Source organism: Haliotis asinina, chromosome 3 (assembly GCF_037392515.1).
Source record: "Haliotis asinina isolate JCU_RB_2024 chromosome 3, JCU_Hal_asi_v2, whole genome shotgun sequence".
Taxonomy (NCBI): Eukaryota; Metazoa; Mollusca; class Gastropoda; order Lepetellida; family Haliotidae; genus Haliotis; species Haliotis asinina.
In genome coordinates this window covers 1,409,381-1,429,564 of record NC_090282.1, presented here as the reverse complement: position 1 = coordinate 1,429,564, position 20,184 = coordinate 1,409,381, and the positions used below count along the sequence as shown (strand labels likewise).

At 44.3% G+C, this 20,184-nt stretch overlaps 1 protein-coding gene across 2 annotated transcripts in view; it reads right to left on the bottom strand.

Annotated features, from left to right (window-relative positions):
* LOC137277299 (coiled-coil domain-containing protein 171-like) overlaps positions 1–20,184 on the bottom strand; it is a 119,815-nt gene that overhangs the window by 7,536 nt on the left and 92,095 nt on the right. For both annotated transcript variants that reach the window (XM_067808957.1, XM_067808956.1), the window contains 5 exons: positions 18,907–19,098; positions 18,152–18,297; positions 12,001–12,055; positions 2,563–2,691; positions 2,107–2,253 (listed from right to left, as the gene is read on the bottom strand). In XM_067808957.1, coding sequence (XP_067665058.1) covers positions 2,107–2,253; positions 2,563–2,691; positions 12,001–12,055; positions 18,152–18,297; positions 18,907–19,098 — 669 coding nt within the window. The remainder of the gene's footprint in view (positions 1–2,106; positions 2,254–2,562; positions 2,692–12,000; positions 12,056–18,151; positions 18,298–18,906; positions 19,099–20,184) is intronic.

The window sequence follows — 20,184 nt, the reverse complement described above, 5'->3', positions numbered from 1 at the left end:
AATCCCGGTCAGGAAGAAATCTTCTTCAGCTACCCTAAAAAATTCAGTCACAGCGGAAATGACGTCATCATTACTTGCAAAATGGCAACCGGCGAGTTCCTTTTTCATTTTGGGGAACAGGTGGAAGTCAGAAGGAGCCAAATCAGGTGAATAAGGAGGATGGTCAATGAGTTCAAAGCCACAATCGCGGATTGTTGACATGGCCACCACCGATTTGTGAACAGGCGCATTGTCTTGGTGGAAGAAGACACCTTTAGCGATCATCCCTCGTCGTTTGGCTTTGATTGCTTCTCGGAACTGGTTCAGTAGATCAGCATAGTATCTGCCATTGATAGTTTGACCTTTTTCAAGATTATCAATGAGCAGAATACCCCTGGAATCCCAAAAGACTGATGCCATCACCTTTCCAGCTGAAGGAACAGACTTGGCTTTCTTCGGAGCTGGTGAATCAGTATGCTTCCACTGTTTTGACTGTAGTTTTGTTTCTGGTTGAAAGTGATGTATCCAGGTCTCATCCATGGTTACAAATCGTGCCACAAAATCATCGGGATCTGCTTCAAAACGACGCAAATTGTCAAGGGACGTCTGGAACCTGACACGTTTCTGTTCTGCTGTCAAGAGCTTTGGCACCCATCTTGCAGAAACTTTAGTCATTCCTAATTCGTTGGTGATAATATGCTCAACCCTCTCATGAGAGATGCCCACTACACTAGCAATATGTCGAGTAGTCAATCGTCGATCATCCATCAACATATTGAGCACTCGCGTGATGTTTTCTGGAGTGGTAGCTGTTGAAGGCCTTCCTGAGCGTGGGTCATCATCAAGGCTTTGTCTGCCACGCATAAATTCTGCAGCCCACTTCTTTACTGTGGAAAATGAAGGAGCATCATCCCCTAGAGTGGAAACCATGTCAGCATGTTTCTGTGTTGGGGACATCCCTTTCTTTCGCAAGTACTTGATGACTGCCCTGTATTCAGTTTTGTCCATTTCTGATGATTTCAGAGGGTAGGTTTACCAAAAGAGCTGTAGTTGAGATAAAACTATTAGTACGTTTGTAGTTCTTGTGTCTATGATTCACTAAATGATTGTCCTCATTGGTGGCAAACACCTGTCTCTACCTGGTGGGGAAAAACCACTCAGAATTTTCCGCTGTTATGACAATGTCCATGCATGTATATGAATGTCCGCTTGTAGCAGCTGGTTCTATAGTGCCAGCTCACTCACATCTGTAAGATGTACATTGTGACAAAGTATCTGTGACACTGACATTGTGAGAGAACATTTGTAAGACCAGCAGACATTGAGAGAGAACATCAGTAAAACCTACACTGTGAGAGAACATCTGCAAGAAATGCATTGTGAGAGAACATCTGCAAGACCTCGATTGTGAGAGAACAGCTGTAACACCTGCACTGTCACAGAACATCTGTAAGACCAACAAACATTGTGAGAGAACATCTGTAAGACCGAAAAACATTGAGAGAAAACTTCTGTAAGACAAACATTGTGAAAAAACATCTGTAAGGCCAACAAACATTAAGAGAGAACATTGGTAAGACTGACATAGTCAAAGAACATCAGTATGACAAACAGACATTGAGAGAAAACATTTGTAAGACTGACAGACATCGAGAGAGAACATCTGTATCACTGACATTGTAAAAGAACATCTACAAGATTGAGAGTGTGACAGAACATCTGTAAGACCGACAATGTAAAAGAACATCTGTAAGGCCCACATTGTGAGAGTACCTCTGTAACACTGCGATTGCAAGAGAACATCTGCAAGACCGAGAGATATTGTGAGAGAACAACTGTAAGACCAACAGACATTAGGAGAAAACATCTGCAAGAACTACATTGTGACAAAACATCAGTAAGACCCACATTGAGAGAGAACATCACTGACACTGTGAGAGAACAGCAATAAGGCCCACATTGTGAGAGAACATCTGTAACACTGACACAGTGAGAGAACATCAATAAGGTCAACATTGTGAGAGAACATACGTAAGAACAATATTATCAGAGAACATCTACAAGGACAGCATTGTGAGACAAGTGAGAAAACATCTGCAAGACCTACATTTTGAGAGAATGACATACCTGGTTAGAGTACTCTCTGCGCACTGCATTACTCAACTCTTGCTTAAGGCTGGCAACATGGCGTCTGTGAGACTCAATTTCATCCTCCAGGGAGTGGATTTTGGCCACAGCCTGGTGCTGTGTGTCAATGAAGGCACCAACAAGGTTCTATAATGAAGCAAAAGCAAAAGCATATACCTAACATACTATTAGCTCTGGGTAGAGCTACAGCATATATATCCGACATGCTATTAGCTCTGGGTAGAGCTACAACATATATACCCGACATGCTATTAGCTCTGGGTAGAGCTACAACATACACCTGATAAGCCTTTAACAATGGAGATAGCTGCAAATTATGTTGCTGAAAGCCTATTAGCTCTGAGTATAGCCAAACAAAATTACTGACATGGTAAAAGTTCTGTCACATCATATATACTTGACATGTTATCAGCTCTGGGTTTGGTTTGTATATACCTGACAAGCTATTAGCTCTTGACCTGCCTTGCCAACATCTGTGGGGATAAAGTCGACATTGAGCAATGCCTTGGACAGCTCAGCATCATGGCAACCAGGGTCTTTGAGTAGAGACATTTGTCTTTTAGCCTAGATATAAAAAGAATGTGTTGTGAGGACCTGTCAGTACACATATTGCCAATACTCTTCACAAAGATGAGCATAATTCTTGCAACAGAGCATACAGTGTAACACAATTCATTTCTCTCATCTTAGCCACCTCAAAAGACAAACATGTACATACAAGTATATATCCAACTATATCAATATGCCCCTCTCTTCACTGAGATGACATCACCACACCTCAAGGTGCTGTTTGGGAAAATGTAATTTTCTGAATAAAATTGGTATTTTATACTTATCCTGACTCATCCTAATCATGCTTATCTCCTCAATCTAGTGAAGATAGTGGAACACTTGAACTCCCTTAAAGGTCCCTTCTTTTGAAGCAGACGTAAAATGAAACTCACCAACGAGTAGCATCCCTGCTTTCCCGCATATATTGGTCACATGACTTGCGATGCTTGTTACTCTCTCCGACACAGAGAGATCCAACTTGTCATAGTGGGGCAGTTGAGAGGACTTGAGGTCATGAGTCAGGATAAGTATAAAATATCAATATTATTCAGAAAATTTCTTCTTTTTCCTTATCCTGACTCATATTTACTATGCTTACAGAATCCAACGGAACTGGGAGGTGGGTCAGGCCACGATTGGATTCTGCTGACTGTCATATAAGTATGTGCAGTATTTCCACTCTACAGGAATTATAACCACAACTTTTCAGTCCTGTTCTTCCAATATTTATCCGTTTCTCTGGGAACCACACCCAGTGACAGACTGCTGAAGTCTTCTTGTGGATATGTATACGTTAGCTGGTGTTCTGCTAGTGTCTAATGCAACTTAATGTCAAAATATTCTTATCAAGACAAGTTGCAAACCTTCACATGTACAAGTAGTGTCTTAATTACTCATGTTAGACATTTTAAGACGTACACATGGACTGTCAACCATTTTTACTCCGCAGAGCATCTTGGTCTAAACTAGTCACGAGATAAAGAGTGAGATTTTAGATATACTATTCTTCCTCCAACTAGTTATCTACCCCAACTCTTTCTTCATGATGTCCTCATCATAGAGTTCGACCCTTTTTTAAGTACAAGTATCTCCTATACAAATTCAGGGTCATCATCACTCATCATTCAATCAACGCCTTTGTGGAATGGTAAGTTGTTGTGCTACAACTAGTGGCCCAAACTGATGAATGCCTGAGACGTCTTCTGTGGGTATGTCTCTGAGGCAGTGTTTGGCAATCACATATCTGATTTCTTAAAGCAACCCTCCATAATAGTTGTAAGCAAACAATTTCCATGTTCAGAGAGTGTAGAGCTCTAACTTCATGTGGATTTGAGTGAGTGAGTGAGTGAGTGAGTTTAGTTTTACGTCGCACTTAGCAATATTCCAGCTATATGGCGACGGTCTGTAAATAATCGAGTCTGGACCAGACAATCCAGTGATCAACAACATGAGCATCGATCTGCGCAATTGGGAACCGATGACATGTGTCAACCAAGTCAGCTAGTCTGACCACCCGATCCCGTTAGTCGGCTCTTACGACAAGCATAGTCACCTTTTATGGCAAGCATGGGTTGCTGAAGGCCTATTCTACCCCGGGACCTTCACGGGTCATGTGGATTTGAAGCTCTCTGAGGTTCAATTCCTGCTGCTTTATAGACCCTAAATTTTTGTAGGCACCTCAGCAGACAAGGGGATGAGGCCCTGGATTTGTTATCTCCAAGTTTTCGGTCATTTGAGATAAATCCTGTGTTTTTTCTGGCATGAGGGATGCAGATATTGCCAGGAGGTGAAATTATTTAACCAGTCATCTAGGCAGTTTTGGTGTTTTGGTGATAAAATTCCATCTCAGTCCTAAGTGTATGATATCACAATGTCCAGAGTCAGATTGTATTCAACTATAATCCAGAGCATGTATTTCTGACATCTGAGCTGCGGTTGCCAGGGCAAGCCAGAAGAGCATTATGTGTGTTAGCCATTAAGGATGTAGCGATGCATCTACATAAAGACTGTTGCAGTTTGGCACGGTCAAATAAGTCTGTGCATAAACGTTGTAATGGGCATAGTTGTTGTCTTCCCCTAGGGTCGAATGCTGCGCTGAGGTGAGCAGACTGAGAAGACAGTGCCACTGTCATAGTCTTAATGGAGAAAGTAGAGCTTGCACTATCATGGCTTGAATCTTGTCTCAACACTTCTGTGTTGTGAAGAACCTTCTTCCTGTGAATGTAGAACATGTGTCAGATCCAACTCTCACTTCATCAAAACTTCTCTGGTAATATGATACAGTTCTGTGTGTGCCATGCCCAATGCTACAAAGATGCTTCAATCAGCTAATATTCATGAAGACAGTCGTATATATGTGAGGTTATACGAACAGATGCACTAGGCGTTAAAAATTTAAAAATCCCATCGTCTGACGCCCAGGACAAGTTGGTTTTCATTTCAGGCAATCAAATAATGGTGTCTTACTTGTCTGTGGGCTACTAGATAATTTCCGCTTATGGTTTCAAACTACAAATAAATTTGGATTTCATTTTATATCTGCTCAAAATGTAGCTATTAAGTTTCACAATGATATTATAAGTAGAATTCTCATTCTCCGTAAATAGTCCCCTAAACATAAAAATCAAGTACCATGTTGATTTATTCTTTCATAATTACATCATCATGATTATGTCCTAACAATCAGGGCAAGTGGAAAATTAGTCAGGACAAGTTACTTTCTTAACGTCACTTGCCCTGAGCATTTAATAAAAACATTGAACCCCTAGGTACACGCTTCATCTGTAATGATGATGTGGGTACCGAAATCTTGATGATGTGACATTCTTCATCTTATCAAGCTGTCATCCTTATGAAGTCTATTTATAGCTGGCTAGCTGTTGTGGCAGAAACTGTCATCTGTTGCTGCCAGCCTCCAGACAAACAATTTTCAATCATCTGTTAGGAGAAGACCTCTATGACACATGAAGACAATCAAATGACGCTATCTGAACTGTAAATGAAGTCTTTCCACATTGGAAGGGTTGTCTACATTTGTAGACGACTTCCTGACATGTGAACTGTGACCTCATTCTACACATTGCACTGTCTCTTGTGAACCAATCTGATTCCAAAAGGACATCACTGGTGTTGCAGTCAAATGATCATTGTGAAATCATGTGCAGTCAGCGATTCCTTTGCAAGCATTTGAGCTTGTCTGTAACTTCACTGTCCTGCTTGTCCTGGAGATACCTGAGTGAGTTTGTCTGTAACTTCACTGTCCTGCCTGTCCTGGAGATACCTGAGTGAGCTTGTCTGTAACTTCACTGTCCTGCTTGTCCTGGAGATACCTGAGTGAGTTTGTCTGTAACTTCACTGTCCTGCTTGTCCTGGAGATACCTGAGTGAGTTTGTCTGTAACTTCACTGTCCTGCCTGTCCTGGAGATACCTGAGTGAGCTTGTCTGTAACTTCACTGTCCTGCTTGTCCTGGAGATACCTGAGTGAGCTTGTCTGTAACTTCACTGTCCTGCTTGTCCTGGAGATACCTGAGTGAGCTTGTCTGTAACTTCACTGTCCTGCCTGTCCTGGAGATACCTGAGTGAGCTTGTCTGTAACTTCACTGTCCTGCTTGTCCTGGAGATACCTGAGTGAGCTTGTCTGTAACTTCACTGTCCTGCCTGTCTTGGAGATACCTGAGTGAGCTTATCTGTAACTTCACTGTCCTGCCTGTCCTGGAGATACCTGAGTGAGCTTGTCTGTAACTTCACTGTCCTGCCTGTCCTGGAGATACCTGAGTGAGCTTGTCTGTAACTTCACTGTCCTGCCTGTCCTGGAGATACCTGAGTGAGCTTGTCTGTAACTTCACTGTCCTGCTTGTCCTGGAGATACCTGAGTGAGCTTGTCTGTAACTTCACTGTCCTGCCTGTCCTGGAGATACCTGAGTGAGCTTGTCTGTAACTTCACTGTCCTGCTTGTCCTGGAGATACCTGAGTGAGCTTGTCTGTAACTTCACTGTCCTGCCTGTCCTGGAGATACCTGAGTGAGCTTGTCTGTAACTTCACTGTCCTGCCTGTCCTGGAGATACCTGAGTGAGCTTGTCTGTAACTTCACTGTCCTGCTTGTCCTGGAGATACCTGAGTGAGCTTGTCTGTAACTTCACTGTCCTGCCTGTCCTGGAGATACCTGAGTGAGCTTGTCTGTAACTTCACTGTCCTGCTTGTCCTGGAGATACCTGAGTGAGCTTGTCTGTAACTTCACTGTCCTGCCTGTCCTGGAGATACCTGAGTGAGCTTGTCTGTAACTTCACTGTCCTGCCTGTCCTGGAGATACCTGAGTGAGTTTGTCTGTAACTTCACAGTCCTGCTTGTCCTGGAGATACCTGAGTGAGTTTGTCTGTAACTTCACTGTCCTGCTTGTCCTGTAGACACCTGAGTGTGCATGTCTGGAGATGACTGAGTAGAAGTATGCGAAACCTTTCGTCACTTAACACTGATCCTGGCAATTGTGTCGGTGTTCTTCAACTAAAGATAATACCACGGTCATATTACATAGATAGTGTGAACAATTTCCACACTCCCTTCACATTGGTACAGGTTGACCGTTGCAGCTGGGTTCAATGAAGTATCGCAAAACAGTCTTGTTGAATTCCTTTGCCCTGGTGCATGAGGACCATACTTGTTTCTTGCACAAAACTTATCTCCTTGAAGAAATAAATCCCACTGATGTAAGCGTCAGATGTTTGGAGATAAAGTACTGATTCTTTATCCCTATGAAGTAAGTAGGGCAGATGGGCACATCTTATCCTCTTTGAAGTGGGAATCTCCTGGTGTCAAACCTTATTAAAGGCCTTAGGTGGAGATTCCAAACTCTTGTGCGATCCATGTCAGTGATGACAACCCATATCTCAAGCAGTAGTGTCCTGACAAAGCATGTGGCCAACCTTTCCAGCTGAAATGCTGTAAGTGCGCACATGATTCTTTGCTGAATGTACTTGCTGCCTTCATGGTCACCGATTCATCCAGACCGCTTCAACGAGATGCATCAGATCTCCAATCAAAGCGTTTGCACATGCAACGTTCTTCATCCGTGAATGTCCTGGCAAGTATGCAGCAAATCCTTCCTGCTGCAGTTATGACATGTCAGCAGCGGATGGATTGAATGGAAATATCCTACATTTTCGAAAGGAACTTTGCAAGTTGTTTGTTGATAATGCTGCTCTGTATGCTTTGCAAGCAATTTCGCATATACTGTACCTACTGACAGTCCCGGGATTCTCACGTTGCCATTTGTGACATTCACTTTGAAATATTTTGTTTTGGAAAATGGTCCACAACAACCAACATCCATCGGTTGAATCAATTGGCTGATGTGAGGTGGCAGCACAAACAGAATGATCTTATTTTCAGTTGCCTAGCCAATAAGATCAGGAGAAACGTTGTGTTCTGTGACCATTGTACATGAGTAGAATTTATTCATTATTACTTCCCTGAGCGTATCGGAGAAAGTGTGTTTCCAAGTACTTCTTAAAGGTCACATATACTCTAGTAGGGTACAAATACAAAATCACTTGCTGGCATCTCTATAAATGAAACCCCGCCATTAAAACTACTCATTTCGACCTTTAATTAACTTAAATCGACCTTTTTGTCAACAGCGCACAATTCTCAGCCGCAAACGAAATTTCAGACAAACAAAACGGCGCGTCTCCGTGACGTAATTGTAGGTATAGAAATGAGGGTCTCTGCAGAATTCATCTACATTTCAGGGGTTAAACTATTTTGTTTACAGGTTTGTACAAACCAGAAATAGTGAAAGTTGTTGTGAAAAAAGAAAACTATATGTTCTCACAATCTACTATCATTTAGTTTTTTCTCCTGTATTGCCTGGCTTTCGAGTTACAACCCTTGTTTTCATAGACGATTCTGTCAAAATCACTTGGTGTCGCTAGGTTGTAATCCGTGTTAGGTAGTATGAACCTACACGTTATTTGTATTCATTCACTTGATGGTCAGTTAATGAATTTATAACAGGTATAATTAGCGGTAATGCCACTTAGTTTACCCGACAAAGGCCCCCATTTGGCATTTCTTGTGTCTGGATCGATCAAAGGATTAACCGATAACAGGCTAATAGGTTAATTACTTTTCAAATATTTAACTACTAGTACAAAGTAGTTTTGATTTTCTAACTTGATGAAAACAAACCATAATCTCATTAATTCAAATGGATTTGACTTCACGATTTTCAAAAATGGTGGCGCCCTATCTTAGGATGAATGCTATTTAAGTTTCTTACAAAAGCAAAATTACTTTCTACTGATTGTAAAATATGTATTTTATTGATGGACAATAGGATTTTGCATGACATTGCTTAACAATCTCACTCATGGAAGTGAGATGGAGGTCAATATAATATTGCTTGCAATATAAATGTCACTTTGACCCCCATCTTGCTTCCTTGGAAAAAGTCCTTATGTTAAAAGTTGTGTCATGCAAAATCCTTTTGGCCATGATTCAAATGCATATTTAACTACCAGTAAAAAGAAATTTTGATTTTCTAACTTGATGAGAACAAATCATAATCTCAATAATTCTAACAGACTTCAGCCCGTGACTTCACGATTTTCAAAAAAAGTGGTAGTAAAATATGTATTTTATTGATGGACATCAGGATTTTACATGACATTGCTTATGACATAACAATTTCACTCCTGGAAGTGGTCAATATACGGGGTCAATACAATATTACTTACGATAATATTGTCACTTCGACCACAACCTCATTCTGGGGAAGAAAGCATTATATTCATGCAAAATCCTTTTGGTCAGCTATGTGTAGTAAGCAGTCTTGATTTTATAAACTCGATGAAACTTGAACTCCATTTTCTATTCAGGAAGCGTGGTAGGGGGCGAACCATCCGATTTAGTATATACCACAGGCTTCTACAACGCTCGCTTTGCACACACTAACAACCAATTTAACCACAAACTACGGGGTCCGGTGGAAATCTGTGCATAGTGATACCATCACTCGAACCCCAGGAGCAATTGATGACAACACAACAATTCGGCATGTCTATGGTGACATCGAGAAATCAGCAAAATGACGAGCTTCCTACACATTTTCTATACATGTAACTGAAAATCATTCCTTCTATGACGTCACTGTAGGGCTCTGGCGACAGAGTTACGTAACCAGTTTGCGGTTTCGTTTGTGGGCGAGAGAGAAGCAGACGGCTTTTTAGCAACTTTTGAGCGCATAGTATTAATAAACCACATGTTTTTTTAAAAAACTGAATGGCATTCTGTTTATGACTAAGCAGAAATCTTTCATATGCAGTGATAAAAAGAGTAAAAATAAATTGAGTTTAGTTGTTCTTTAAATATTACCGAGTTTAACCATCCACTGTCAGATACAGTTGCATCACCTCCTGATGTGGCATTTTGAAGTAACTCCTCCCTCATACGGGCACCTTTAAATAGGAAGAAATGTGGAATCTGGTGGCCAAGGTCGTTTCCACATCCTATCAGAGTGACAACAGATGAACACTCCAAAGAGATCTCAATTGATGAACTGGAAACTGATCAAACAACATAGGGTGGAGAATGAACTTGATACATGCCTTTCTCATCGAAGTTCTAGATGTTTTCTGGGCGTGACTTCAAATCATATTTCGTCAAGACTTTCTCTAGCTCACAGAAATAATTACGGACTTTTTCTTCAGAAATGGCATAAGCCCTGAGATCACTTAGAGATTAGAGATTTTGGTTTCACAATGTTTAGCTCTTGCCACAGTCTGAGAAAACCATAAAACCATTGCATTGAGAATGCAGCAGAGTCCTTGGTTTTTTTTTTCAGCAAGCTTATGGCGAAGTCAGTTGCAAGTGAGTTGACTTCTGATCTTGTGTAACCATAACCTACTGAAGCCATGTGCTTTGCCAAACGTGATTCCTCAATTTGACTATGCAGTGGGGATGGTCCTGAAGTGGTGGTGTCATTGTCAACTTCTGCTTAAAAGCGATCCCTTATAGTCTGCTCTGGTACAGCAAACATTCTTGATGTTAGTAAATGCTTATTTCATCTTCAATTACAGCATTAAATGCGTTGGTAAGATCAGGCTGTAACGCCTGTATTGTTGGCGAGCTCAATGCTGTAATACGGAAAAAATATGTAAGAGATGACCAATTCGACTTTCCATAGATTTTTTATTACGTCAGCAACATTCCTTTAGTCACGTGACGTCTATGTTTGGTTTTCACTCTAGCAGACAAAGGTCCACTTGATAGGTTATGAGCTATACTTCAAAAGTTATGATCACATTTATGAAGGTTGTGAAGGTGCATTACGATCTAGGGTAGAATTTTAGTACTTTGACAGAATGTTAGGTTAAAACTTATGTGAAAACTGGATATACGGAACATTTTGTGTCCCTGTTGACACGGAGCTATAGCATTGCAGACGGTGTTTACAGGTGGAGCTGTCATCTCGCCTTACACGAGAAATTACCAGAAAAATACCCCGAAAACATGATCCCGAAAACATGGCACGGCACTAAAAACCGATTAACCAACTCGACATGACTTTTACACGTCTCTGAACAGTAAACAAATTCAGTAATTCAGTAAGAGACAAATTCTTACAGTGTTGACAGCAAACATAACAAATGCGGATCAGCCACAGACAACCGGTACCTACACCGGGAGCACAATTTCTTAAAATGAAAACATAACTTCACATGATGTAATACATGTCCAAAAACATGAAAAACATGTAATTTCTATTAACAATTCTATATGGCTGTGACAAATAATACAGACCTAAAGCTATATACAGCTAGATTTTGTCTAAAGGACCAAAGTATGAAAGGATATATACATTGTCCAGGGACTCCGAGTTGCCTCCAACTGTCTCGTCAGGCAATAAAGGAGAGAGTGAAAAGCATGAAGTGACCAATATTGGTAGGAAAGCAGGAAGGCTAATCGTGGGTGAGTGTGATTGTACGTCCACTTGACAAGAAGGGAACTTCACGGGATTTCAAGTGTTCCACTATCTTCGCATAGATGGAGGAGATAAGCATAAGCATGAGTCAGGATAAGGAAAAATCAGTTAGACTTCTAGTTTTCTGGCAAAAATATATCCTGTTTTGGAGTTGAATAACTACGTATGCTCCCTAAAGAAGATCCACACCTTGGTTGTCCTGAACATTGGAAACAGTGGAAAAGTCTTAAACAAACTTCTCTATGATATGTATTAGGAGGGCATGATGATATCCCTAAAATCCTCACCCAAACACTTATTGTGACCCTACAGAAACAAAATGGAGTGTGTGCGCAGTTACTCACCTCACATAGTGCTCTCTCCACAGACTTCATGTACTGAGACAGGACATCTTTGTCTCTGCAGAAGAACAGTCATGTAGAATGGATTAAGTAGAACATACAAATCTACAAATACTAAATGTTCCAACAAATATGGATAATATGGATAAATTTATACAAACCTGTAGAGGTTATGAATTCTTTGAAGAATGTCCTCCTTGGGGTACATATAAGCATTTTTATGTCCATTAAAAATCCCTACGACAGTTGTAACTATTTTGATAATAAAATATTTACAAAACAAAAAACTCGTTTTTGTCTTGTGGGACCACCTTTACAGGGCCCCCCAGGCCCCCTACAGCCAAGAGCAGGTAACTCTGGCCGTCTACCTCGCACCTCACTTTTCATGCTGAACGTATCAGACAGAATGAGGGGAGGCGGGTGGCCGTACCCCAAGGAGGACATTCTTCAAAGAATTCATAACCTCTACAGGTTTGTATAATTCTTTTTCAGAAGAAGTCCTCCTTGGGGTACATATAAGCATTAAACAGACTCCCGAAGAGAAGCAATTGGGAGTGGTATTCTGTCTGACAGCAACAGTCCATTCGATCAAAGTGCAAATCTACAATCACACGGAAATAGAAAAGGCACAGACCTGGTCACCTGACCGCTGATGTCAATCAAGGCGGGGGCGTGACAAAGCTGAGGACCCGCTTGTCAAAGCTTACATGCCCATTGGCTAGAATTTGGGAAATCCCAAATGAGAAACCCCGCCCACTCACAATAAAAGTTTGGAGACCTGGACGTACGGGACACTCGCCAAACTGAACCTTGTCCATACCGCACTAGCAAGCTAAGCAGGGAAATGGAAAGGAAAGTAAGGCACCCAGCCAAAGAGGGCGGGACTAAGAAACCATCACCAAATATCACCGCCGATAAAATGGGAATGGATAGTTACCCAACACCGAGTGCAAACAGATATAGTTATCAAACAAAGCTTAATCAGCTTGAGCAGAACTATTCTGTCTACTGCAGGGAACTGACTGACCGAACCGAGCACACTCTCGTGAGCGTCTGTTCAGTTGGTAATGACGGTTCTGACGTGGCCACTGCTCTCACTGAGTGAGCTGACAACCCCATTTTGGGGGAGATAAGCCTTTATGTATATAGACCTTGCAGCCTGCCGATACAATCCATCGGGATGCCGTCTGTGTATGCCGTCTGTGTACGGAGCAAGGCTATTCTCTTAAAATAACTTTAAGAGGTTTCATAACGTCTAATACACGAACCTTACAGTATGTATTATCAGACGACGCAGGCAGCATGCACCCAGTTAGATCGATAGGCGCGGTCATTCGAAGCGAATGATCGAATTTTTTGGGCGGTATGAATCCGGTAAGCGAATGCTAACCCGATCCTTATGGAACATAGTAAGATCCGGGTCTGAAAACATGACGTGTAAGTCGCTAACACGTCTACCAGATGTAACCGCCACTAAAAAGTCGTTTTCCAACTTAACAGTTGTAACGACGGGTTGGCCAAGTCATAAACGAGAGGAGTGGGTAACCATTCCAATACTCGAGACAAATTTCACGACCGGACGCAGTCTGTCCACGCCTGCAAGAAAACGCTGTACCCGGGGGTATTGTCCCAACAAGGCACCCTCAACAGGTATGTGGAAGGCTGAAATAGCCAGGAAGTAGCCTCGAATCGTAGAAGCGGCTAAGCCAGATTCTAAACGAGACGGTAAGAACTCCAATACTTCAACTACAGTCGAAGAAAAGGGATCGAGAATCCCTCTATTTCCACACCAGCGCGCATCACAGGCTCATCTATCCTCACACTGTACATTCGTGGAATCCGTCCACGAAGCCAGAATTGTGTCTGCAACTGATGCAGGAAATCCGCTCTTTTGGAGACGATTCCGGACAGTGGCCAGGCCACCCACTGAATCCTGGGGATTGGGGTGAGGCTGGCCGTCCTGGGATAGTAGGTTCGGTCGACACGGTAATAGTACCGGCGGCTACACTAGCGACCTGAGTATTACCGGAAACCAGCGTTGAGACGGCCACAGAGGTGCGAGAAGCACTAGTAGCCGCGCTGGTTGGGTGGCAAGCTGAGACAGAACTTTGGAAATCAGGGGAATTGGCGTAAACGCCGACACCACCCTGTCCGTCCAGTCCCGCTGGAAGGCGTCGGCGGCAATCGCTCTCGGATCAGGAATCCGCGAACAAAAACCCTGGAATCTAGTTCGTCACTCCAGAGGCAAACAGATCCACCTAGAACGACCCAGACAACTGGGAGATAATCCCGAATATCTCCCGATCGAGCAACCACTCGTGGGGAGCCAGAACACGTCGTGAGAGCGCATCTGCACGCACGTTGTCGACCCCTGGGAGATACACAGGCATAACCCGTATGCTGAACTGATCGCACCATAGTAGAAAACTGCTACGCCTCCTGAAGGAGCGACGGAGACACAGTGCCGCCCTGCTTCAGAATGTAGGACATCGCCGTCTGGTTGTCCATCTCTAGACAAACCACTCGGCTTCGAACCTGATCCACGAAGCGTTCGAACACCAACGTCACAGCTCTCAACTCTAACACATTGATGTGCAAGGTCGCCTCTTGGTCGGACAATAGTCCCGACATCGCGAGGTCGCCCAGGACGCATCCCCCCAACCCTGTGAGGGAGGCATCCGTCTGAACTGTGAGCGACGGTACCGGGGTCATCAGAGGTAAACCTTTGAATAGATTCCCGGTATCTGTCCACCACCGCAAGTGACGTATCAACCACTGGGGAATAGCCAGATTCTTCTCGTAGCTCTCCGAGTGGGACCACTGTTGTGCTAACGCCTGCTGAATGGAACGCATTCTCCGACGTGCACGCCAGACTATGTCCACCGTCGCCGCCATGTTGCCTAGCAACTGAAGCCACGTCCGTGCTGAGGCAATATGGGACTGAAGGAACCTTAACACTATGCCCTGTACCTTGAAAATGCGCTCTTGGGACAGAGAAACCACCCCTCGGGTTGCCATCGAACCTCGCCCCTAAGAAAACCAGATACTGCCTCGGCACCAATTGATTTTTAAGATAGATAACCCAACCTAGTCTGGTGAGAATATCCATCACCTGCTGTGTGGATTCTCGACTTAGGTGTTGGGAGAGCGCTCTGAGGATCCAGTCGTCCAGGTACGGGAAACAAAAGTTGCCCTGCGCCCTGGCGACCTGAACTGGTACTAGCATGAGTTTGGTGAACACCCTTGGCGCCGTGGAGATGCCGAAGGGGAGCACACGAAACTGATAACAAACCCCGTCGAAGGAAAACCGAAGGTATGTCCTGAACTCGGGATGCATCAGTACATGGAGGTATGCGTCTTTGAGGTCGATTGACGTAAGCCAATCCCCTGCCTCTACAGACGAGATCACTAACCTCAGGGTCTCCATCTTGAAAGACGGCACCTCTATCAAGTTGTTCAAACCCTTGAGATTTAGAATGGGTCTGAACCCTCTGTTCTTTTTGGTTACCAGGAAAAAAGTGGAGTAAAACCCCATAGTCTCCTGTCCTGATGGAACCATCTCTATAGTTGCCTTGTCCAGTAAAGACTGAATTTCGGCACGGAGGATTGCCACCTTTTCCGGCGACTTCGGCACCGGAGTGCAGCAAATCCCGGCAAAAGGAGTAAGCTCTCGCTTCCACTGTGGCGTGTGGCCATCCCTGAGTAATAACGGGAGGCGACCACCCACAGGAATTTCGGGTAGAAGGCAAAGTGTCCCGGCCGATGGCAGAGATTGCCGCTTGCAACGGGACAACTGAGGGCTCCGGAGGTACTCCCTTTACCCCTGCCCTTGCTCTTCCGTGCCTGTAGTGGAGCAGTCCACTTCGGCGCATCCTTAGACTGAGTCGCAGGATAGCTTGAGCTGAGGACCGAAGGCCACGAGCGAGAGGTGGAGGGTTGTTCAAGAAAAGACTTAAGAGTCCTTGAATTGACTAACGGCCTCCGCAGCCTCACTAACTCCCGTCAAAGCCCCCGGGAACAGGGTCAAGCCCAGTCGGAAAGGCAGAGACAGCAGTGCCTGCTGTGTAGCCGGTGAATACCTGGCGACAGCCATAACCTACGAAGGCCAATCACAGCATACATCATCTGACTCGTGAACGCATTGAGTCGCGCGTCAAATGTGAATGCACCTCCGTAAGTTGCCGCTCTAACGTGGACGAGGAAAAATCCTCGTCCCCGTCCTCCTGCGACACCACCTGCCTCTGCAAGACAGAGAGGTAGGCTGAGTGTACCGCAACCTTAAGTTGCTGCACGGCGTTCCGATATTGCTCCTCAAAGGAGCGGAAACCGAGCGCAACACCTGGTTCGATGAGGTACAAAGCGGCAAGCGGCAAGCGGCGACCCTGACAAGCCGACGCCTGGCAGTGGCCAGACGACCCCCCAAGCGCGATCGAGGCGTACACGCACTCGTCGACAGCGGGAGGGTCAAATAGCGCATCGTCCCCCATCAAGTAGCCGGTCAAGCTCCGGGAGATCGAACCGCGAACGGCTACCCTACAGGAGCAGATTAATTACCTCACTGAGGAGTGAAGGTAAAATAGGCAATTGAGCCTCAGCCACCCTACATGGAGCAAACGCTTCCCTAAGAAGACGAAACTCCGCGGGATCGGGGGCGTCCGCAGGGACGACCACCTGCGGCACAGCCCCTTGATCTCGGCTACCCTGCACGGAGTAAACACTTCCCAGGAAGACGAAACTCCGTGGAATCGGGTCAGTGCTACCGCGATCCATTCGCGTACCTGCCCCGGGGACGAACGGAGCGAAAAGCTCCGAATTGGCCTCCGTCGGTTCGCCGAAAAAAGAAGGCGTCGAGACCTCGTGAGATCGACCGCCGAAGTAGGGACCCCGATGCACTGAGTGGAACCGATGCAGGCGGCAAAGCCGGTGCTCGAGAACCACCAGTTAGGTTGCCGGTAACCCCGACGCACAAGGGACCCGTCAACAAGGACAACAGACCCAGAAGAGCCGAGATGTCCGAGTCGGCCTACCCCTGGCTCATTGAAGAACCAGGGTGTCGAGACCCTGCGGGGTCGGCTGCCGAAGCAGGGTCACCCGATGCACTGAGCGGAACCGAGGCAGGCGGCAAAGCCGGTGCTCGAGAACCACCAGTTAGGTTGCCTGTGACCAACGGTACGAGACCCGATGGACCGGCGCCGGCAAGCGGAATTGCACCCGAGCCGGTGCTCGGTGCAAAACCCCTAGAGCCAGCTGGGAAAACGACACCAGAGCCGTAGCTTGGATCTGAGATTCCCACAGGGACAGCACCCGTGCCTGAGCCTAGACCCAAGACTTGGGTGCACCCCGAAACTGTAACAATCAGAACCAACTAATGGTAACTGATGTACAGAAAACATACGCAATTGAACACACAATATGCAAAATATAAACGCACGGGCGATAATAAATTGCCAAAATACATTAACCCAGCTAAACAAGAAAGTATAAGCGGATAAATGCAATAACAAGTGTGCACACACAAGTGCGTAATGCAATGAAAAAGAGGAAAAGTCTTAAAAACCAACATCCCCATTTTGACTGAAACAAGAACAAATGGGTTAAGACATCTTAGCATGTAAAACATACTAATAAGAAACACGTAGGAATAAGTGAGACGCAAGCGAAACACTTCCCGCACTAAAAAGAAGCCATAAAGACCGCCATCTTGCCTGCCACATGACAGGAAGATAGGACCCGACCGGCAAAGTTACAACAATATATGAATGAAAATTTCAGCCAAGAAATTCCAACTAACGCCCGTGCGAAAGAAAAGGAACCATACATACAGTAGCTGACTCTTTCTCACTCATAATTACGTAGGCAGATAGCACAAAAACTATCTAAATGGACCACACACGTCTTTCTAGTCGAACGACAGCATGAAAAGTGAGGTGCGAGGTAGACGGCCAGAGTTACCTGCTCTTGGCTGTAGGGGGCCTGGGGGGCCCTGTAAAGGTGGTCCCACAAGACAAAGACGAGTTTTTTGTTTTGTAAATATTTTATTATCAAAATAGTTACAACTGTCGTAGGGATTTTTAATGGACATAAAAATGCTTATATGTACCCCAAGGAGGACTTCTTCTGAAAAAGAATATACAAAGGACTGAACAAGTGTTACCTGTTTGCTGTCCGCAATGCATTCTCTGTGTCAGCCATGTTGCTGGTAACAGACTTGTGGTCCATTTCCATCTGGAGTACTTGCTTCTGAAGCTGGCGGATGGACTGTTCCCGACGCCGTAGCTCCACCTTTGCCTCTGACAGACCCTGCAAATACACTGAAGCTATAGTTCCCTCAGACACCCTGTAGCTATAGTTCCCTCAAACACACTGATGACATAGTTCCCTCAGACACACTGTAGTTATAGCTCCTCAGACACACTGTAGCTTTTGTTCCTCAGACACACCACAGCCATGCACCCTGTAGAACCACTGTAGGAGTGCATCCTATAGACACAGTGTAAGTATGCATTCTGCAAAACTTCTGCCACTTGATTCTCCTGCAGGCACAGTGCTGCTGTGTATCTTGCAGACACACTTTAGCTATATAGACACTAGCAGTTGTGTACATCAAAGAGCCCTAAGATATCATGTCTGCATGCCTGACCTAAATGGATCATAATTTCTGTCTGCCTGACGGAACTACATCAGTATGTCCATATGTTTGACTAACATGGCTTAGAATGTCCATATGTCTGAATTACATGGATCAGAATGTCCATATAACTGACCCTCTGGGATCAGAATGTCCATATGACTGAATTACATGGATCAGAATGTTCACATGACTGATTTACAAGGATCAGTAATGACTGACACACACAGATCAGTTAGTCCATATGACTGACTTACATGGATCATTTGTCCATAACTAACCTGCACAGCTTCTGTGAGAGTCACTTCCTTGTCCATGCCCTGTGTAGCACACAGATCCAGTCTAACACTCAGCTCCTCCATCTGCTGACTCTGTTCCTGCAGCAGATGCTGTGCCTGCTGCTCTCTATGCAGTGCACAATTTAACTCTTGACAAACCCGCTCAAATTTCTCCGTAGTCACATACTTGAGATTCTGCAGGAATAAGGAAAGACAGAAAGATCATTTCACCTCCGCATCAGTAACTTTTAGTTTCAACCTTTCAGTGATACCTCTGCCTTCATAGCACAGAGTTTCTGTGTTTCAGTGATACCTCTGCCTTCATAGCACAGAGTTTCTGCTTTTCAGTGATACCTCTGCCTTCATAGCACAGAGTTTCAGCTTTTCAGTGATGCCTCTGTCTTCATAACACAGAGTTTCTGCCTTTCAGTGATACCTCTGCCTTCATAACACAGAGTTTCTGCCTTTCAGTGATACCTCTGCCTTCATAACACAGAGTTTCTGCCTTTCAGTGATACCTCTGCCTTCATAGCACAGACTTTCTGCTTTTCAGTGATACCTCTGCCTTCATAATGTGCAGCCTTTCAATCAGTGTTTGCATTACATTAAATTACCAGTTCACCATCAGGGGCCGCTGCTTTATTCACACTTTAAAATCTACAGGCCCTGAATGAAATCTGCAGGCCCATTAAAAACAAAAAAAAACAACACTGTGCACAGTTTCATACTGTTTCTCCAAGATCAAGCAAAGCCTATGTCACATAGAGGAGTTTTTATTTGTTAGACAATCCTATGCCAAAGTGCTGAAATGCCAGTAACTGAAACTGTAAGTTGTCGAAACAAGATGGGACATGGATGATTCCTGGATGTTAATAAAGAATAAAGAAGGGAAAACATTCCGTATGAAAATTGATAGTTAAATAACTGAAGGCCATATGGGTCTGCACATATTTCAGACTGCCAGCCCAATACAATAGCAATCAGCGCTGGGCCTCCGGACCAGCAGTTATTTCGAAAGTTTCTTTCAAAGTTTCTTCATAACCCAGAATTTCAGCCTTTAAATGATACATCTGTCTTCATAACCCAGTTCCAGCCTTTCAATGATACCTCTGCTACCTCTGTTTCAGCCGTTCAGTCATACCTCTGACTTCATAACCCACAATCTCAGCCTTCCAATGATACCTTGGTCTTCATAACCCACCGTTTCAGCCTTTCACAAGATGGCAAAATGCACACAAGTAACAAATGTCTCCCGGCATACTCTGTTACAGGCAACAGATA